The following is a 17,057-nucleotide window of genomic DNA, read 5'->3' as shown; positions in this document are numbered from 1 at the left end:
GTCGTGTGCCAGTGCCATGCATCTATAATAGCATATCTACAAGCTCACAACACTTTGTGAGTTTGTAGATCTGCTACATTAGGTGCACGACATTGACGCGAGCAAGTATAAGAGTTGTTATAACTACTGCATCAGTATGAACACAAACATGAATTTAAATGTTAACGGTTGGTGACATTTGTAGGTCAGCCAGGTGGATATGGCAAGTATCCGGCAAGGCGTGGTGGTCACCAAAACAGTTACAAGCCCTATTAACGTGATGAAATCTACAGGTATGTTTATCTACAAAAAAACATAATCTCTTCATACAAACGTAATATAAGTAGTTAACTTTCTGTATGGTAACAATATGTGTAATTTCTTTCTTGTAATTCTTTTTTTTCTCAGTACCCTTCAAGTGCTTTACAGTAGTGGTAACATAGAGGCTACTACAGTCTTTGTGGTGATTATTTTTTAACAGCCGGCCTTCTGCTGCCTCTTTTGCACCATTGTTTTAACTGTAAAGTTAACAGGTAAAGCACTCCTTAACTGCAGTAAATAGATGCCAAACCTAACCACTTGAACCCTAACATCCCTATTCTGGTCATGTCATAATAATGATGACAGCCTGAAATAGCCCGATCCTGCAAGATCACAAGGTGTCGCAAAGCAGCACGTTGTTAGCTTGCAGGTTGGTTATTTTCGGCAAAGAGATTTGGTGTAGAGAGACGGGGGGGGGGGTGGGGGGGGGGGGGGGGGGGCAGTTAATGTAGACCCCTAGGGGATCACGATCAACAAAATATCCGGTGTAGGGGTTTACGTGGTTATTAAGGATGTGCAAGGAAAAAGAAACGTTAGTTTGTTGTCTCCTAACTCTGACATACCTTGTTTGTACCTGCCAGCGGAGATTCCTTGCAGGCCATGAGCTGACTCCCAGATACTCTCAGGGCCCGCTCAATGCGGACCGGGTACGAGAGGCATACGCTCTCGAATGCTGCCATTTGGTATGGTCTTACAACATCCCGTATCAGCTTTATCTAAAAACTAAACAAATTGGGACACGTCCAGCTTTTTGTCATCTTTCTTTTAATTCATTGTTTTCTGCTGTATGTAATGTAAAATTTAAAATACACACTATGTAATTGTCATTTTTTACAGGCCCTTACTCCCCAACAAGTAATGGTTAAATATGTAAAAATAACATTTGTTTTTCAAAGGATATGTACAGCTTTCTCTGGACTTCCCAGTAATATGTATTTCTAATCTTATCTGAAATGCTTGCTTTCTTTATTTAGCCCTTGTAGCAGTATTAGCCAGAAGTCCATGAGCTAAAACCTGGTTTGTACTTGGACGCTACTGTGTTGAAGAAGTGCATTGATTTATTAAATGTAATTAAATGTATTGCTTTGTTTTCTGTTAGTGACAGCGACGGAAAGACTCCTCTTATTAAACGTTGTTAATTTTCTTCTAACGAATTCTCTTCTTAACCTTTGTAAAACATGAAGAATCAAAGTATCACTACATCTCCAGAAATTTGTATGTAATGTTTTCTTTAATGTGTATTTTTTAACCAATTGAAGTCTCCTTGTATTCATAAAGTAATATGGCTTTGACTTCTTCGATTTATTGCACTTCAGGATTTCTAGCTTATGGACTTACTTCTGTTTTTTATTTAATTTTAATGTTAAAATAATTGTTCGCCGCGTTTTTTTTATTGGACATACTATGCACGGGGAGTCCTATGATTTACTTGTATGTGATTTAAGTGTTTGTTGATTTATGTCTGATTATCTGTCCCATTTGTTTTCTAGGCTTCAACGTAAGGGAAGATTGAATGCCGTTCTCTGTTGGAGCGCTGGCGGAAGAGGTGACAGCATCCAGGCACACGATTGACATGACTGTGTGACCGAAGAATATCGATCTACATTTACTTTGTCTTCGGCATTATATTTGTTGTAACCCGCAAAGCTTTCACATTTGGATGTTTTGTTTCATTACAATACTGATAAGTTATTTCAGATAAGCTGCCGTTTTCGTTTTTTTGTGCACAGTGTGACGACCGTTCTTTGTTTATAGCCATGTCAAAATGGAATTGAATTGTGTTAGCAAACATATAATCTAGGCTTGTTGTTTTACTTTTCTTTACATTTTATTTTATTATATATCACTAAAAACGTTATGTTATTACAGTATGGCAGTCCAAAAATACAGTATATACATTGAGTTAAAATGAAAAAAAGAGAAAGGAGAAAAAAAAAGAATAAAAGTTTGAAAAGAAAAAGAAAATCATGGACATTTCTTATAATTTTTGATACCTTGATAGATATATGTTTCTTCTCAGGCCCATGACTAAACAACTGGTGGAGTGTTGGGGACCTATACTGTACATACTTTGGGATTTTATGGGTCACATATGATTAATACAGCTCTGAGATAACCCAAGATAATGGGTGAAACTGTACTTCAAGTCACATCAGGTGCATTTCGAATTGTTCTCAAAATCGTATACAATATCTTCAATCACTTAAAACATCCCCTCCCCTCAAGGCTCACTGCATCTCTTTTCTTGCATAGTTTTAAGTGGACTGAGGATGATCGGAATGTCTCATATAGGAGAACCACTTAATCACATGGTTATTTACACATTGGGCTCCCGCCCGTTTTTATTTTTAAAGCCTGCAATCCCCATTTGTGAGTGTGCATGACTTAAATGACACCCGTAGCTGCCAGGATGATGAGAACGACGGCGATCAGCACGATTACACCAATTATAATCATCATCTTAATGTTTTTCCACCAGTACTTTCTCGCAACTCGTGTAGATGTTCTTTGGAAAGAGTCGGCCTGAGGAAAGAAAATAGAGCTGATGTTAACCACCTTGACCCGGACGGGCGTCCCTGTTTTGGGCAAAAAATTTTAAACATTATTTTTAAATTTAACATTTTAAAGAAAATTGTCAGCTTTTTTTGACTATTCAACTTATAGCTCAAGTTGAAGGTTGACTTAACCCATTTTCAACCTATCTGCATATAAATGGTCCTCTCCTCACTAAAGTTCATGATGGCACCATTTTTGTCTGCTCACTCTGTGTGTCATGAGGGCGGTGGACAGTTCAGACACCTGCCTACCAGACATCATCGATGGGGAATCCAAGCTATTAGGAACCGCAGGCTTATCTGTTCCTGGAAAGTTAGCGTGCTATAACAAAGTCATTGTTCTTGCGTTAATAAAAACCGGAATACATTTTTTTAAACCTTGTTTAAAATAAATGAATAACTGTCAAACGATTTCTGAAGTGTCCACAACCCTCCTATGAGACAGAGACTGACTAGAATAATATTTTATCATGGGCATTAGTAGAGGACCAATTATTATAATATATATAAAATGGGTTAAAATGCGTCATGATTACCTTTATGCTAATATTGAGGTGACTTTTGTATACAGTATGTGACGACATAATACTTACAGTATTCTGAAGTTCGCCTGTCTTGTCAATCAAGTCATCTAATCTCTCCCCTCTCTCCAGCACTTTGTTGATGTTGTCTTTCAGTATAACTTTAACCTCGTTGACCTGGCCCTGTACCTGGTTCATCCTGTTGGATGAGCCAGATTCTGATGGTTGAGAACCTGGGTCGGCCTAAGACAGGAAGGTATGGTCAGTAAAACCTTTTGTGAGAAATAGCTGACCATGGAATGAACTGATTTTTCTCGTCCAGTGGTCCACAGACCACTAGTAGTCCATGGCGGCATACTTAGAGGTTTTAAGCATCTGCATTACTTAATTTAGTCTACACAATATAGAGAATGTAGAAGAATTGTTATTTTGATCAATGTTTGCCTGTTGTCTCTCCTAAGGTACGAACATCAATACAGCATGCGACTGTGGACTTAATCTTATCCAACAACGACTAAATATTCTGAGTTTGGGCTAAATGTCATCAAATGGTGGTCTGTGGCTCAAATGCCCAATAAATAATGGGTCTTGATTTGAAAAAAAACGTATGATTCATAAGTAAATGTTTTTTTGTGTTGTTTTTCAATGATGGGAAGATAGCTTGAAATGACTTGTTACAGATATAACAGAAAAGATTAATGTCTTCTTATATAAATGGTTGGGAGGGTGGTCCTTGAGGATTGTTTGAAATACAGTATGCTAGTGCTCCCGAGTTCAAAAAGAAAAGGTTGGGAACCAATGAACTACAACATATTACATGTTACAGTATCTGTGCAAGTTTATGACAAACCTCAGCAGCACTGAAACAAGTCCAGACAAATATTGTTTCAATAACTTATACTGGCATTTTATAAATGAGATCTCATCAGCATGTGATACTGATGTATGCAGGTGTTGCAGCTGGGTTATATTTTCTTACAATCTAGACCAGGGATCCGCAACAATTTTTACATGAATGTATTTTTCTAGAGATAGTCAGTGTACCATATCAACGTTAAAAATCACTGACACCACATCAAAATAACACATTTTGATTGTCCATAGCCCTATACATAACCTTTATTATTATTTTTTCTTATGAAATAATCTTTCACATCAGGACTTTGTAATGATCAGTAGACTCAGAGCAATAACCCCACCTATCTCCCAGACTCCCTCCCCAGTCAGAATTTGAATGAATGTCGAATATTGACTATACAAAATATATATTTCATATTAAAAGAAAGGTCCTCTCTCACACACTTGTGCCAGTGATCACCTTCCGCTGTGCCAATGTTGGCACCCGTGCCTACCTAGGTTGCCTACTCCAGAAAGTCCTGATCTAGACTATAAAGTATAAAGTGTATACGAGCACTGAGCAGCTAATCAATTCACTGACACTTACACTATACTGTATGGCAGTCACATGTCACACTGGTTTCCTGGTTTTGATTCAGATGATCATGTCAGTGTCAGTGGTTACTTTCACAAACTAGCACCATGATAATAAAAAAGTCACGACTTGTATATAAAAGGGAAAAAGTATATGATCACAGTACAGTATGTCACAGTTAGTCACTTGCATAAACAAATTCACTTCGTGTAACATGGCTTTCACAGAGGTTCCTGGAAAAGAAAAAGGAGAACAAACAACACTCACCATGGTATAGTAGCTCTGCCTTTAGTTTTGCCAAACACAGAAACACAGAAGCACTCTGCCTTCACACTAGTAAATATCTTCACAATGTTCTGTTATCCACCTCTGCCAGCATAGTAAACAACTGCAGCAGCTTCTGGTGACCATATATGAGTCATACAGTTGGTAAGCAAATGTCTACATAACCACCCTCCCTTTTGTTACACATTAACTGTCTGCTGCCGCAATGTAAGCATGTGATTGGCCAAACATAAGCCTGTCATAGTCACTACAAAGAACTAGAGTTAGTATCATGAACAGGCAACAGCTCCAGAATTTCACGCGTTAGTTATAATCGACTCCACACTCAACTTTGGAAGAGAAGTAAAATATACACCACCTAATTTAACCCCCGAGGTTTCTTATAAAGAATCATTCCGGTGATTGAAAATAAACTTTTCTATTGGTCCTAATTCTAGGCACCGTTAGGCATGCGCCAGATACAGCTCAGCACTGAGCTGATATACAGCTGAGCAAAGGCCACTTTTTCTCTTGACTCTTTGTAAGTGGAGCTGCAGCTCTCAAAGGCAATAAAAGGAAGTTGGTTTCTTCACTTTGTTTCTACATCCTCAACTGTGCAATTTGGCATTCTGTCAGCAGTAGGCCACTGCCAGCAGGAAGGCGTGTTCTTTTTACGCAAACAGAAGTTCACAGGTTGGGTAAAATGCAGAGGACGAATTTCACCTATATACTGTATATAGCCTATATAAATGGTATATAGCGCCTTGCACCTATCACCATTTACATAGATTCACCCATTCACACACACATTCATACACTGATGGTGGAGGAAATAATGAATTGCATTTTTATAGCGCTTTTCCAAGTGCTCAAAGCGCTTTACAATGGTTCATTCATTCATACATTGGGAGGTGAAGCGGCGAACAGTCGACGCCAGCGTCCTCACTTCCCACATTCACACACCAATGGTGGCAAGCTTACACCGACCGACTCATTGGAGGCAATGTAGGGTTCAGTGTCTTGCCCAAGGACACTTCGACATGTGGACAGGAGGAGCCGGGATTCGAACCGCCGACCCAGGGATCATTGGACGACCTGCTCTACCTCCTGAGCCACGCCGAAAGCATGACTGGTTTGTTAGAAATGGGCTTGACCAATTCCTTGAAGATCTTGTTCAGGCCTACATTCCACCCAGAGCTCTAAGAGGTAGGAATTGGGTAAGAAAACCATACTCTAAACAAACCCATTAAGTCCATAGACTTGGTTGCCACATGATGGCACATTTAGTGCTCTAAACAAACCCCAAATTAATATAATTATGAATTTTGGCCACAACCATGCACAAACCCCACGTGAAAACATTTTGTGCTGAGGACCCCATTACAAGATCGTGTTGTTAAAATAAATGCTTCCAAAATATTCCAAAGATAGTCCTATTTCACTGATTTATTTTGTTCCACGTCTTTTTTTAAATGGCAAATCACAAGCTCACATTGTGATGGATTGTAGAATAGTCCCCACTCCTTTGAAGTGTTTTTGTCACACTATACTGTATATACAGTAGTGGCGCCCCTACTATAGTTTCCAGTTGGGAACTGGAATGTTCCCAGTTCGATCCCGGGCTCCCCCAGAGTGTCCTTGAGCAAGACTTTGAACCCCTAATTGCTCCCGATGAGCAGGTCGTCCACAGTAACAGTCTTTGTATTGAGTTGTGCTTTCATGTGAAATGTACCCATTCTGCAAACTGTTAATAAATACTTCAATTAATCAATTAATCAAAGTCAAACCCTTGTGGATTCCATTGTGATAGGGAAGTGCATCCAGCTGCTAAAGCCTTTCGATATGTTGAAGCAGCTCTGCAGCTGGGGGAAACTATATGGACGTTTTTTAGGGTAGGCGATCATTTTTACCCCTTTTGTCTCCCAATTTAGTCATTATGCCAATGAACTCTCCCCACTGCTTTATACCCTCCCGGCTCACCTCCCAGTGAGGGCCCCATAGGGCCCCCCACTAGGAGGAGGTAGTGCCTCCACTCTACTCCTCCCATTCGCGGCAGGCCACAGGAGTTGAGTGCAGTGACAGAGATCATCCTCCCTGCCCATCTTCTTTCCCCCTAACATTGGCATGTTCGTATGATGTAGCGTAGCCTATAGTAAAGTAGACATTCGGCCAAGCCAGATTTAGACTCCTATAGCAACCGCGGTGTATTTTTTGACATTCCGTTTTTCTCCAAAGTTGAATGTTGCCTCTACTGTTGGAGCAGCCATAAACTACACAGGTTCATCCGATCCCCATGTTCTGGGCATCTTTGTAAAGTTAGCGTTAGTGTTAGTAAAAAAACAGGTAAAAGAGTAACGTTTGAGCAGACAACATCAGTCACTCTACCATTCAATGTATAGAAGACCTGCAAGTTTACACAGCAGATATGTCGTGTCCGCCTACAGGAAATACGTTCGCTGCGACCAGGGGAACCGTCTCTGAACGTGTCTATAGAGACCACGCAGTAGTGGACAGGTCAGGTACCACCGAGCAGCTGAACTCCTATAATGTTGTTCTGGGAGTTGGGGAGTAGAGGGGTAGAGGACACTGGCTGGCCCTTGGCAAAGTCCAGCCTAGCCTAGTTTGCATGTCAGCAGGTCAGGACCTCCTGGTGGTCCAAGATGAACAGGTTCAAATCAAGATGATCAGAGCCAATGATGAGCAGCAGTGGGTGGACTCGATCAAAGCCTTGAAGGGGGAGGCCTGAGCTCCAGGGCTGCCACAGGATGTGAGTGTTTTGCCAATTAACCCAAATGCTCTGCAATCTTGCTTGCTTGCCTATCACTTATCATCTGTGTATCTGTGTATCTGTGTATCTGTGCGTGCGTGCGTGCGTGCGTGCGTGCGTGCATGTAGTATGTTTGGACTATATGAATTGGTCTTATAGGCTGTAACATTGTAATGTGTTTGTCCCAGTGATGACAACATGCCACACTACTTTTCGGTGTAGGTCACTGTCCATAATGATGTAATTATAATGACATTTATTATACCCCATGCATGTGCACAACCTCAAAACATTGTCAACAATGACCCAGACAGACAGACAGACAGACAGACAGACAGACAGAGAGGTAGGCCTACAGTGGGCCATGCCTCCAGTCGTGGCAGAGATGTGTGGTCTACCTTTCTAATTCATCAGGGGGTCCCACCCCAGCTAAATTAGTTAATATTAGGGAATACACTAGCTAATATTTTCTAGGTTAGTGCTCTGTCACTCAAAGAGTAAACAGTGACACTGTGTGGTCACTGGTCAGGGGAGGTCAATTTGAGCAGAGCCTCTGAATTCGAGGCATATGTTTCACCATTGTTGTTGGCTTCCAGGCTTTAGTTCTTCTGGGCTTTGAAGAGACAGCAGCAGTCTTGTAGTTGTAGATGGAGAGCCTTCAGGGAAACACTGACCTGCAGTCCCCGATAACCGTCTCTCTTTACTCTGAGGCTGAGCTGCCAGTAAAATCACTCTAACAATTAAATGCATAAAATAATAGCTTTCTTATATTCTTTAAATTGTATATTACATACTTTATTGTGTGATCATGTTTGTCTCCCATTGTTAATAAGTGAATAATTCACGATATAACAATTAAGCCTTTTACATTGTTCAAGTTCAAGTTTTATTATGATGTTTCTTACAGATTCAAGAGGAACAAGGAATAAACACATCATTAAACACATCAAACTATAAAAACGTTTGTATTATGTATGCCTAAAATAAATATTAATCTCCGCACCTAACCCAACCATAAACTGCCTGTGTGTAAGATATCACGAATAAATAATAATCAAACAAATAAATCAATAAAAATAGGGCAAAGAAAATCGGAAACTACGTCAAAACCAAGCGACGATTTCATAATCCACACACGCGTCATCAGCAGGGTGACCGCCGGTGACAGAGACACACAAGAGAAGAGAGGAAGAAGAGCAACATGGCTGCAAGGTTACTGCTCCTCCGCTCAGCTTACCGGGCTGCCACAGCATGCCGCCGGGCCCCGATGGCCCCGATCCCCGCTCTGACCCGCTCCATGGCGGCTGGAGGTGAGGGGACATCACACACAACCACACAGGAGGCCGAAAAACGAAACGAACTTTGGGTTTTACTGCCGTCTAAGAAAGAGGTCAAAGAGTCTGCGGCTGCCCCTGATCCGATCGGGGGAAACAACTAAACGACGATCGCTAATCTTTTATCAATTGGACTGTTTATTCATAATATATCTAGTCTAGAAGTTATATTAACTTTACACTACATTTATGTGTGTGTGTGGTGTATAATATCGAGTCCACAGTTTATGCTGAATGATGTTGACTTTGGTCACGGATTACTAGCCCTCATTATATACTGTACGACTACGTTACATGTACACTAATAATACAGTTACATGAGATACATGTAATGCAATGTATGGAATATCAGGGCTATCACTCATCCTAACAAACTGCTAGTGAAGCCAAGCTCAACATTATTTTGAACATCATGTTCCCTTTCACAACCTTATTGACAGGGAACATCTAAGCTCAAACTGACTCAGTATTCATAGAAACAAAATAGAACATTTTAAAATGATGAAATACAATTATCATCACAAGATTATTATTATTATTATTATTATTAATAATAATAATAACATTGATTTGACTTATTGACTGATTATTATATTTTGTGTCCGGGTGGTAGAGCACTCGCCTTTGGACGACAGGGTTCTGGGTTCGATCCCAGACATCGCCAACCAACTCTCATCTTATGAGTAGCATGGCTTAGCTAACTAAAAGTCATGTACTGGGAGCTGATGGTAGGTCACTCATCAGTGTTGCGCTCCACCCCAACAGCAATCCATCTCCCAGGGGTCTAGCGCATTGAAATGGGGTTAGACACATGCATTCTCGTCTGATATATATGTAAGCCTCTCCAACCTACTTATTCATTTGACAGTTTCATCCAACTGACAGGCCTGCTGAGAAAGCCAAAACAGCACTGTACATTAAAAACAAAAATACAGGATAGCACAATAAAGCCCTCAGGATTATATCCCTTGTGTTTCTTTGGAGAAGGGGCAGATGGGCATCTCAGTTTATATCTATGACATATTAACAATATAAAAAGTAATTGCATTGATTGTGTTTTCAGCCTCTATTTGAACACTATTTTTGGGGACACATCATTCACATAAACACATGCATAAACATGAACTTAATTGTATTTTAGCGTTTATATCATGGTCCAAATGAGCTTCTGTTCTGACCAGCACTGAAATACAGATCAGACTATCAAAAGATCAAAATTACTACTTCTACTTGTTGTCTTGTTTTGGTTCATTTGTTGTCTAATTGTTTGTATGATTCTTTTATTAACATTCTCATGCGACGTGCATCTCCTTTGTACTTCATCTGGAACAAAGCAATACACTTTGAGTCATAAAAACACATTGCAACAAATGTGAGGTTAGATCATGGCAGGGGCTCTCAAAATGTTGGTGACTTTAGGGCCAGTTTGGGGAGATTGCATTTATTGGACAATGTCAACAAACAAACGGGTCACAGATCATCATGGCCATCATTTTTTTGACTGGTGCAACCACTCCAAGGAACAGCAATGTCCGTGTTCACCTACCTATGTGACTCGTGTTAACCTATGTGACTCGTGTTAATGTGTGTGACTCATATGTGACTCATGAGTACCAGTAGGGGCGCTGTTGTGGCAGAAACGGAGACAGAGAGATGCACTGTTGCCTGCTAATGAGAGAGAGAGAGAGAGAGGGTGTGATTTTTACATTCTATGTTGAAAACACACTGTTGAGCATTCAAGCCTTTTTCTAAGGTGTTCACATTCTCTCTTGGGTTTTAACACCTATATTAGATCGTATTAATCTTTCTACATAATTAGCTGACTACTCTTAATTGGAGAAAACACGCTGTTTATGAATAGATTGTTAGTATTCTAGATTAGAATTTCTCAAAGCACCACAAATCTAGCCGACGAAGCAAAGTACACTATTGCTTTTTGCTCCTCTGAATAGATTGGTGGGTGGAGTAGTGTAATACAGACGAATTTGGGCACAGTTCTTATAGGAACAATGTTTTGAATAGGGCATAAGTGGTTATACAGTGTTTGCAATTAGGTTTAACACAACATTTTACTTTGTTTGATTGATAGGAAAAGGAATTCCAACTGATGAGGAGCAAGCCACTGGCTTGGAGAAGATCGTCATGAACGCCATGAAGGAGGGCGCGGTATGTCTGTTGAAATTAATTCTATTAACACTATTCCACAGTGATTTGGTTCTCAATAAACCCCTCCGGATTATTGTTAAATATTACTTCCTGGGACTCTCGTGTTCCTTGGCAGGGGTTCCAACACTCTCAGAGTTATGGGGGTCCTTGAAATTAATTGAAAAATTAGTATTCATTGCCTATACTGTAGGTTTTGATAATGGGTGAACAACACACACACACACACACACTAGGGCATTAACGACTTGAGATTTTTTCCAAGTCGACTTGTCAGACAGTGAAGTCGAAGTTGAGTCGATTTATCGTTTTGTATGACGGGGGGGGGGGGGGGGGGGGGGGGGGGGGTAGTGTTAACAGGGGCGGGTGCACGCTCAAATACGGAGCATGTCAAACAAAGCACTGCGCACACACACACCGTGGCCTCCAATATGGCACAGTGTATGTATCATCTATATGGCAAAGCGCTGAGGAAGCGACGCGCAGCCGTCGGGAACCCCCCCCCAACCGACCGAGGGAAAGTCAACTGCTACAGAAACTGTCGGACGACCAAAAACACTAGCGGGGATTCCTGTGTTGCGTTATATTTTTCGACAGAAGCAACAGCTGTAGCCTACCTATAGTCTGTCTGTACCGGGCCCTGCAAGCTTCGGGCCCTGGCGCTTAATCTCCGCCTAGTTCCATTGTTAATCGCACACATAGAGCAAAAAATATGATATGGGGAAAACCTTTTTTTTTTTTTTTTTTTCAACTTTCGACTTCTCCTAATCTGAATCGACTTGTGTTAATGAAATCGATAAATCGATTTTTAGTGAATGCCCTAACACACACACACACACACACGTCTCACACACACACTCACACTCATGTCTCCCTCTTGTAAGTTGTGGTACTGGGAATCAATTACCCAACCCAAGATTATAACATGAGTTCCAGTAGTGCACAGACTTCCACCAAGGAGACAGCTTGTCATAAGCAAGGTATTGAGGTGCCTTGCACGCTGCCATGCTCCTAGTTGGGAAATGGTTCAGTTTCATATTTTTACAATAAAACAAGATTTCATTGTGGTTCAAATGACCACGTTTCATTAATAGTATTACATTACTACACTGTTATAATTATCTTAAACTGGGAATGGCATTTTATCTAATGGAATTTGTTTTTCTCATTGTGTACGTTTATGTTTATCCGTGTGTCTTCCTGTGTGTCAACCTTCCCCCTGTCGCTGCTATGACCCCTGAATTTCCCTCCTGGGATCAATACAGGTTTATCTTATCTTTTAAGACCTGTGGTCAATTCTGTTGTAATCCATTTGGAATGTTGTGTCGGCTAAACAGAAAAAAACAAATGTTAACGAGATCTTTCTCCGACAGGACCCATACAATATGTTCAGGCCAAAGGAGTATGTTGGTTCCAAAGCTGACCCCCATATTGTGCCCTCCATCACGAACAAGAGGATTGTGGGATGTGTTTGTAAGTCACTATGCTTGTGCTCTTGAACATCTGGACTTAACCACTTAAGCCGTATATAATTTGTGAATTAAATAAATATGTGTCAGGTGTTTTGAGACGTGCCTTTTGTACAATGTGCAGTGTTGATATGATAGTCAAGAAGAACGTTATGTAACAGCTACCAGCAACAAATATAGGGAAGGTCATTGATTGTGTTCACAAGGCACGGTCGCACAATCGGTAGTGCTGTCGCCTCACAGCTAGAAGGTCCTGGGTTCGATTCCAGCTGAGAGCGTGTTCCCTCCTCCGCGTCATCAGTGCCCATACCCAAGGTGGGGTTGGCGAAAGGGCCTTTCTGTGTGGAGTTTGCATGTTCTCCCCGTGTCCCCTAGGGTAGGTATCCTCACAAAATTCATGCAGTAATCCTGATCTCTAAACTAGCTCGCCCTGGCCAGCCGGGGCACCTGATGGAGGGGAAAGGAACTGGTCGGAATAACGTGTTCCTTCCACGCGCTACGTCCGGCCGGGGAAATTCCCCCCTGTCAGGTGAAAAGAAGCAGCTTGGACTCCTCATGCATAGAAGGAAGCATGAGGTCAGACCGCTGCCCCCCCAGTTTGTCAGAGGAAGTGTAGCGCACAGGATTACATTAGATAATTGACACTGGGTGAAAAAAATGGGTTGCAAAATCGTGGGATAAAAAATATTAAAGATCACACTCAAGTGAAGTGAGTGGTGCAACTCCGTGTGGGGGTCCCCGGGGGGAGGTGGGTGAAGTTCCAGACCCACAGGAACGCACCCAGGGTGCGGGCCCGATTCCGGCGAGCCGCCCACGTCCGAAACGGTTGAGAAATGACAGTTACCGTGTGGGGGTCCCTCTACTGTACCCTCTACTGTACTGTACTGGCACACCCGAAATATACAGTTAATATGTGTGTGTGTTAGGTTGCGCACAGGTGGTGAAAAACAACCATGCTGTTTTCGTGCTCAGACGCATCCACCCAGCCACCCACCCACACACACACATGGCTCCGTTCACATGAGCTGTGACTGGAGATATTTCCACAAGCTACCATGCCAACCCATGATGTCTTCTGTCAAGACAAGACTGGGTCCAAATCCTCCTCCTTTTTCTTTAAAGGGAAACATTTTGCTGATTTTTTTTTTTCCCCCCAACCTAAATCCCATTCTGAGGAAAAAGAACCCACATGTTTTCTGTTGTGTATTTCTCCTCGAAATGTCGACATCACGAAACGATTACTTCAAAAGTGACATGTCATTTCACGCCAATGGGTGTACGGAATGTACGTCGGCTCACGTAGATAGCCTTGTTTAAACTACTCATGACACCATGTGGCAGTAGATGAAATCGACCCTTTTCCCATCCATTGCATCCAGTGTGAATGTTTAAAGGAGCATTCAGTGATTTGGGTTATTTGGAAAACCACCCAGTCCGCCCCGGTAACAAAATGTGCACATGCATGCTCTACAGTGGGGGGAAGTGCAACAGGCCAACAGCATGTGCACCAAGGCCCGCCCCCACTCGATCATGATTGGAGGAAGGCCCCTCTCATCCTGATTGGATGAAGGTTTTGCCACCCGCCACCAAAACTGAAACTAGGGTTTTTTGACCCCAGGGGCTCACTGGGGACAGGGAGGATTTCCTTATATGGTCAGCACACTCTATAGTAGGGAGGATTATCCAGAAAAAAAGAAAAAATAAGTGATATTTGAATTAAGTCAAATCACTGAATGCTCCTTTAAGATTGTTATAAATAAATCGTTAAGTGTTTGTGTTCATTTCAATAGTTGTAAAATCAACACCGTGTTGTTGTTTCAAGCTGCATGCTCTAACTGATAAGAGCATATACAATGTAGATTACACTATTTCTTTGATGTGTTTAGACTCTCGTCGTCTTGTCTTGGGTATGTCCTTTTGTCCGGTACCTGATTTTTTTTTTTTTTTCTTCACTTGGAAGTCTTTCCTGAATGCTCGCCTCGTATGATGTGCCCAGAATAGAGACGCTGCGTAGGCCTTGACACTAAGGTCTCAGAGACACTTGCCTGCCTCCCAAAAATCGTCCATTATAAAATGATAGGTAAAAATTGAATTACCGTTCAATTTAATATTTTATAATATATCTTTTTTTAACTTTCTGGGACTGTGTGATCGAAAATGTTTTTTTATGCGATCGAAAATGTTTTTTTTATGCCAAATACCTACATAGCTGATTGAATATGACTATTGGTTCACACTGAACAAGCAACACTGAAAACAGCACATTACATTTCACAGACCAGAAGAGCGCTCTGGCCATGTTCTCGTCTTGTGTTTATAGACTGTTGCGTCCCCTCTCAAACGGGTCCTTGCCCGGTCGGGCAACCTGAAAGTTGAAAGCTTTATTTACCTGTCAGGGGCAGGTGGGCTGGGCAACCCTTAGTGTTAATGAACTACAGCGATGGCTGTATGTTGTGGAACTCTCGTTCTCGTTCTGTTTCTCACCTGGCCTTATTTTTCTCTCCAGGCGAGGAGGACAACACGTGTGTGGTGTGGTTCTGGCTTCACGAGGGCGAGGCCCAGCGTTGCCCGTCCTGCGGCGCCCACTACCAACTTGTAGCGCACGAGCTTCCACATCATTAAGTTATTATAAATGTACTTGTATATTGATAGCTACATCTCTTAACACCTCAACTAAAACCATGTTACATTCTCTCTGAAAGATTCCACTGAGCTACCTTTTTAGAATGACTAGAAGAAAGATTAGACGGAGATGTCTCAGAATCTGCAGATTACAGGGTATTCCATACCTCAATAGTTATGCTAAATATCTCCGTAGCAATGCAATATACAATATGACTATGGGTTCCCACTTACTTTACATAGCACAACAGTGAAAACTAAACATTCTTCAAAACCCAGCATATTTCAGGTCAAGTACATTATTATTTTAAACATTTAGTGCTGACCAATGCAGTCTCGGTGGTGTGCCTAGACTGAACTGGTCTGGCGGAATACCTCGAGTATAATTTTTTACGCTGGTCTCGTGCTTTTGAGTCTCTGTCTGCTCTTGTCTTTGAATGGTTGTATCTTGATATATTGGGTAACCTCACCAGTCTTTGTTTTACATTGCCGATTTTTGTTTTAACCCTCAAGATGGTTGTGGGATTCAATCTTTTATTTCAAACATTTCCATCAACATGCAGTTTACATTGATACATGTACTGTATAATAATGGTCCATTTACAACTCCTTTTGAACTGATAGGTCCATTTACGATTCCTTTTAAACCAATAAAGACCATAACTCTTACTTGACAGCTGTGGATGTCTTTTACTATATTCTTCCCAAGTAATGGATGTAGAAGTGAAACTTATTTTTTAACTGTTTCGTAATGATGCATAATTCTTGGCAGTCAAAAACTCCATTTTTGACGTTTCGGATTTTTCTTTGCATAAATCAGTGCTATTGAACACCCTTTAGGTCTGTGTGTTTCGAAAATATTGAACCAATGGAAAGTAGTAAAAAAACACTTTGGACAAAACTCTCCCCCTCATGCAAGTAATTGACTATATATAAAGTCACACCACCCGCTTTGATGAGGCAGTATTGCTTTGTTTTCAAAATACCGGTATATGGTTTCCTGATTATATATTTTTTGGAGTTGGGTGGTTTTGTCCGGACAGCAGAGACATCAGCTATATACGTAACTCAAGCCTGCTGTACTAAATATTGTACAATATAATTTTATTATAGTGTAAATATCCATTGCCTGGAAAGTAACCCTATTGGACATACTAGGTTTTCCTAATAGTATAGAGGGCGCGTGACATCAACATCATACCCGGAAGTTATGCGGGAACGCCTACTGAGTGGGGGAAAAACTACTTTCTGTCTGATCATTAAGTACATCATGTGGTTTCTCTGCACCGTCACAGTTTTCTTGCTGACATGAAGCTGTTGTTCACCTCGTCTTCCCGTATAGCACTGGAAACCACACCAGTTGTATCTCCTTGCAATTTAAGAGGAACAACGCAAGAACCAACACCAAAGACAAATGCTTATCTGTAAGAGGAGTGCGTCTATGGAACAGCCTGGATAAGGATCTGAAAATGTGCTCATCAGTCACCAAATTCAAACAAATGTTTAAATCCAAAGTAATAAATAGATATAAAACATTAGAGTATCCTAGTTAGAAATAAGTAATAGTAAATATTAAAACCAAATAATTAAATAAATTTAAATATATACAAATGCTATTATTAAATAGTTA

The 17,057-nt window shown here is 41.1% G+C and overlaps 2 protein-coding genes and 1 long non-coding RNA gene across 4 annotated transcripts; 2 read left to right on the top strand and 1 right to left on the bottom strand.

Annotated features, from left to right (window-relative positions):
• The first annotated feature begins 184 nt into the window (after positions 1–184).
• On the top strand, positions 185–1,877 carry LOC306939230. The gene is made up of 3 exons (XR_013791856.1): positions 185–272; positions 882–983; positions 1,791–1,877. It is a non-coding gene; the product is annotated as an uncharacterized lncRNA (long non-coding RNA).
• On the bottom strand, positions 1,639–5,212 carry LOC306939229 (vesicle-associated membrane protein 8). Its single transcript, XM_079523787.1, has 3 exons — positions 5,076–5,212; positions 3,449–3,619; positions 1,639–2,823 (listed from the first exon to the last, which is right to left on the bottom strand). Exons 1-3 carry the CDS (start codon positions 5,076–5,078, stop codon positions 2,686–2,688), a joined length of 312 nt encoding a protein of 103 aa, XP_079379913.1. The 5' UTR covers positions 5,079–5,212; the 3' UTR covers positions 1,639–2,685.
• Positions 5,213–8,989: 3,777 nt separating this feature from the next.
• Positions 8,990–16,096, top strand: LOC306940161 (cytochrome c oxidase subunit 5B, mitochondrial-like). Of its 2 annotated transcripts, none has more exons than XM_079525170.1 (4): positions 8,990–9,149; positions 11,269–11,339; positions 12,710–12,809; positions 15,312–16,096. In XM_079525170.1, the coding sequence occupies exons 1-4, from the start codon at positions 9,041–9,043 to the stop codon at positions 15,425–15,427; spliced, it is 396 nt and encodes a 131-aa protein (XP_079381296.1). In that variant the 5' UTR covers positions 8,990–9,040; the 3' UTR covers positions 15,428–16,096. The 2 variants fall into 2 exon arrangements, with proteins under 2 accessions (XP_079381296.1, XP_079381295.1); XM_079525169.1 differs by having other exon boundaries at positions 11,263–11,339.
• Positions 16,097–17,057: the final 961 nt, after the last annotated feature.

Source organism: Electrona antarctica (assembly GCF_951216825.1).
Source record: "Electrona antarctica genome assembly, chromosome: 16".
In the NCBI taxonomy this organism is placed as follows: Eukaryota; Metazoa; Chordata; class Actinopteri; order Myctophiformes; family Myctophidae; genus Electrona; species Electrona antarctica.
This window is presented reverse-complemented; position numbering and strand designations above follow the sequence as displayed.

Excerpts from the sequence above, each read along its gene's own strand:
- LOC306939229 (XM_079523787.1), bottom strand. Across the intron at positions 2,824-3,448 it reads CAGGCGAACTTCAGAATACT|GCCGACTCTTTCCAAAGAAC; the intron begins GTAAGTATTATG and ends TTCTTTCCTCAG.
- LOC306940161 (XM_079525169.1), top strand. The coding sequence starts at position 9,041 with ATGGCTGCAAGGTTACTGCTCCTCCGCTCAGCTTACCGGGCTGCCACA. Across the intron at positions 9,150-11,262 it reads CCGCTCCATGGCGGCTGGAG|GAAAAGGAATTCCAACTGAT; the intron begins GTGAGGGGACAT and ends TTTGATTGATAG. Across the intron at positions 11,340-12,709 it reads ACGCCATGAAGGAGGGCGCG|GACCCATACAATATGTTCAG; the intron begins GTATGTCTGTTG and ends TTTCTCCGACAG.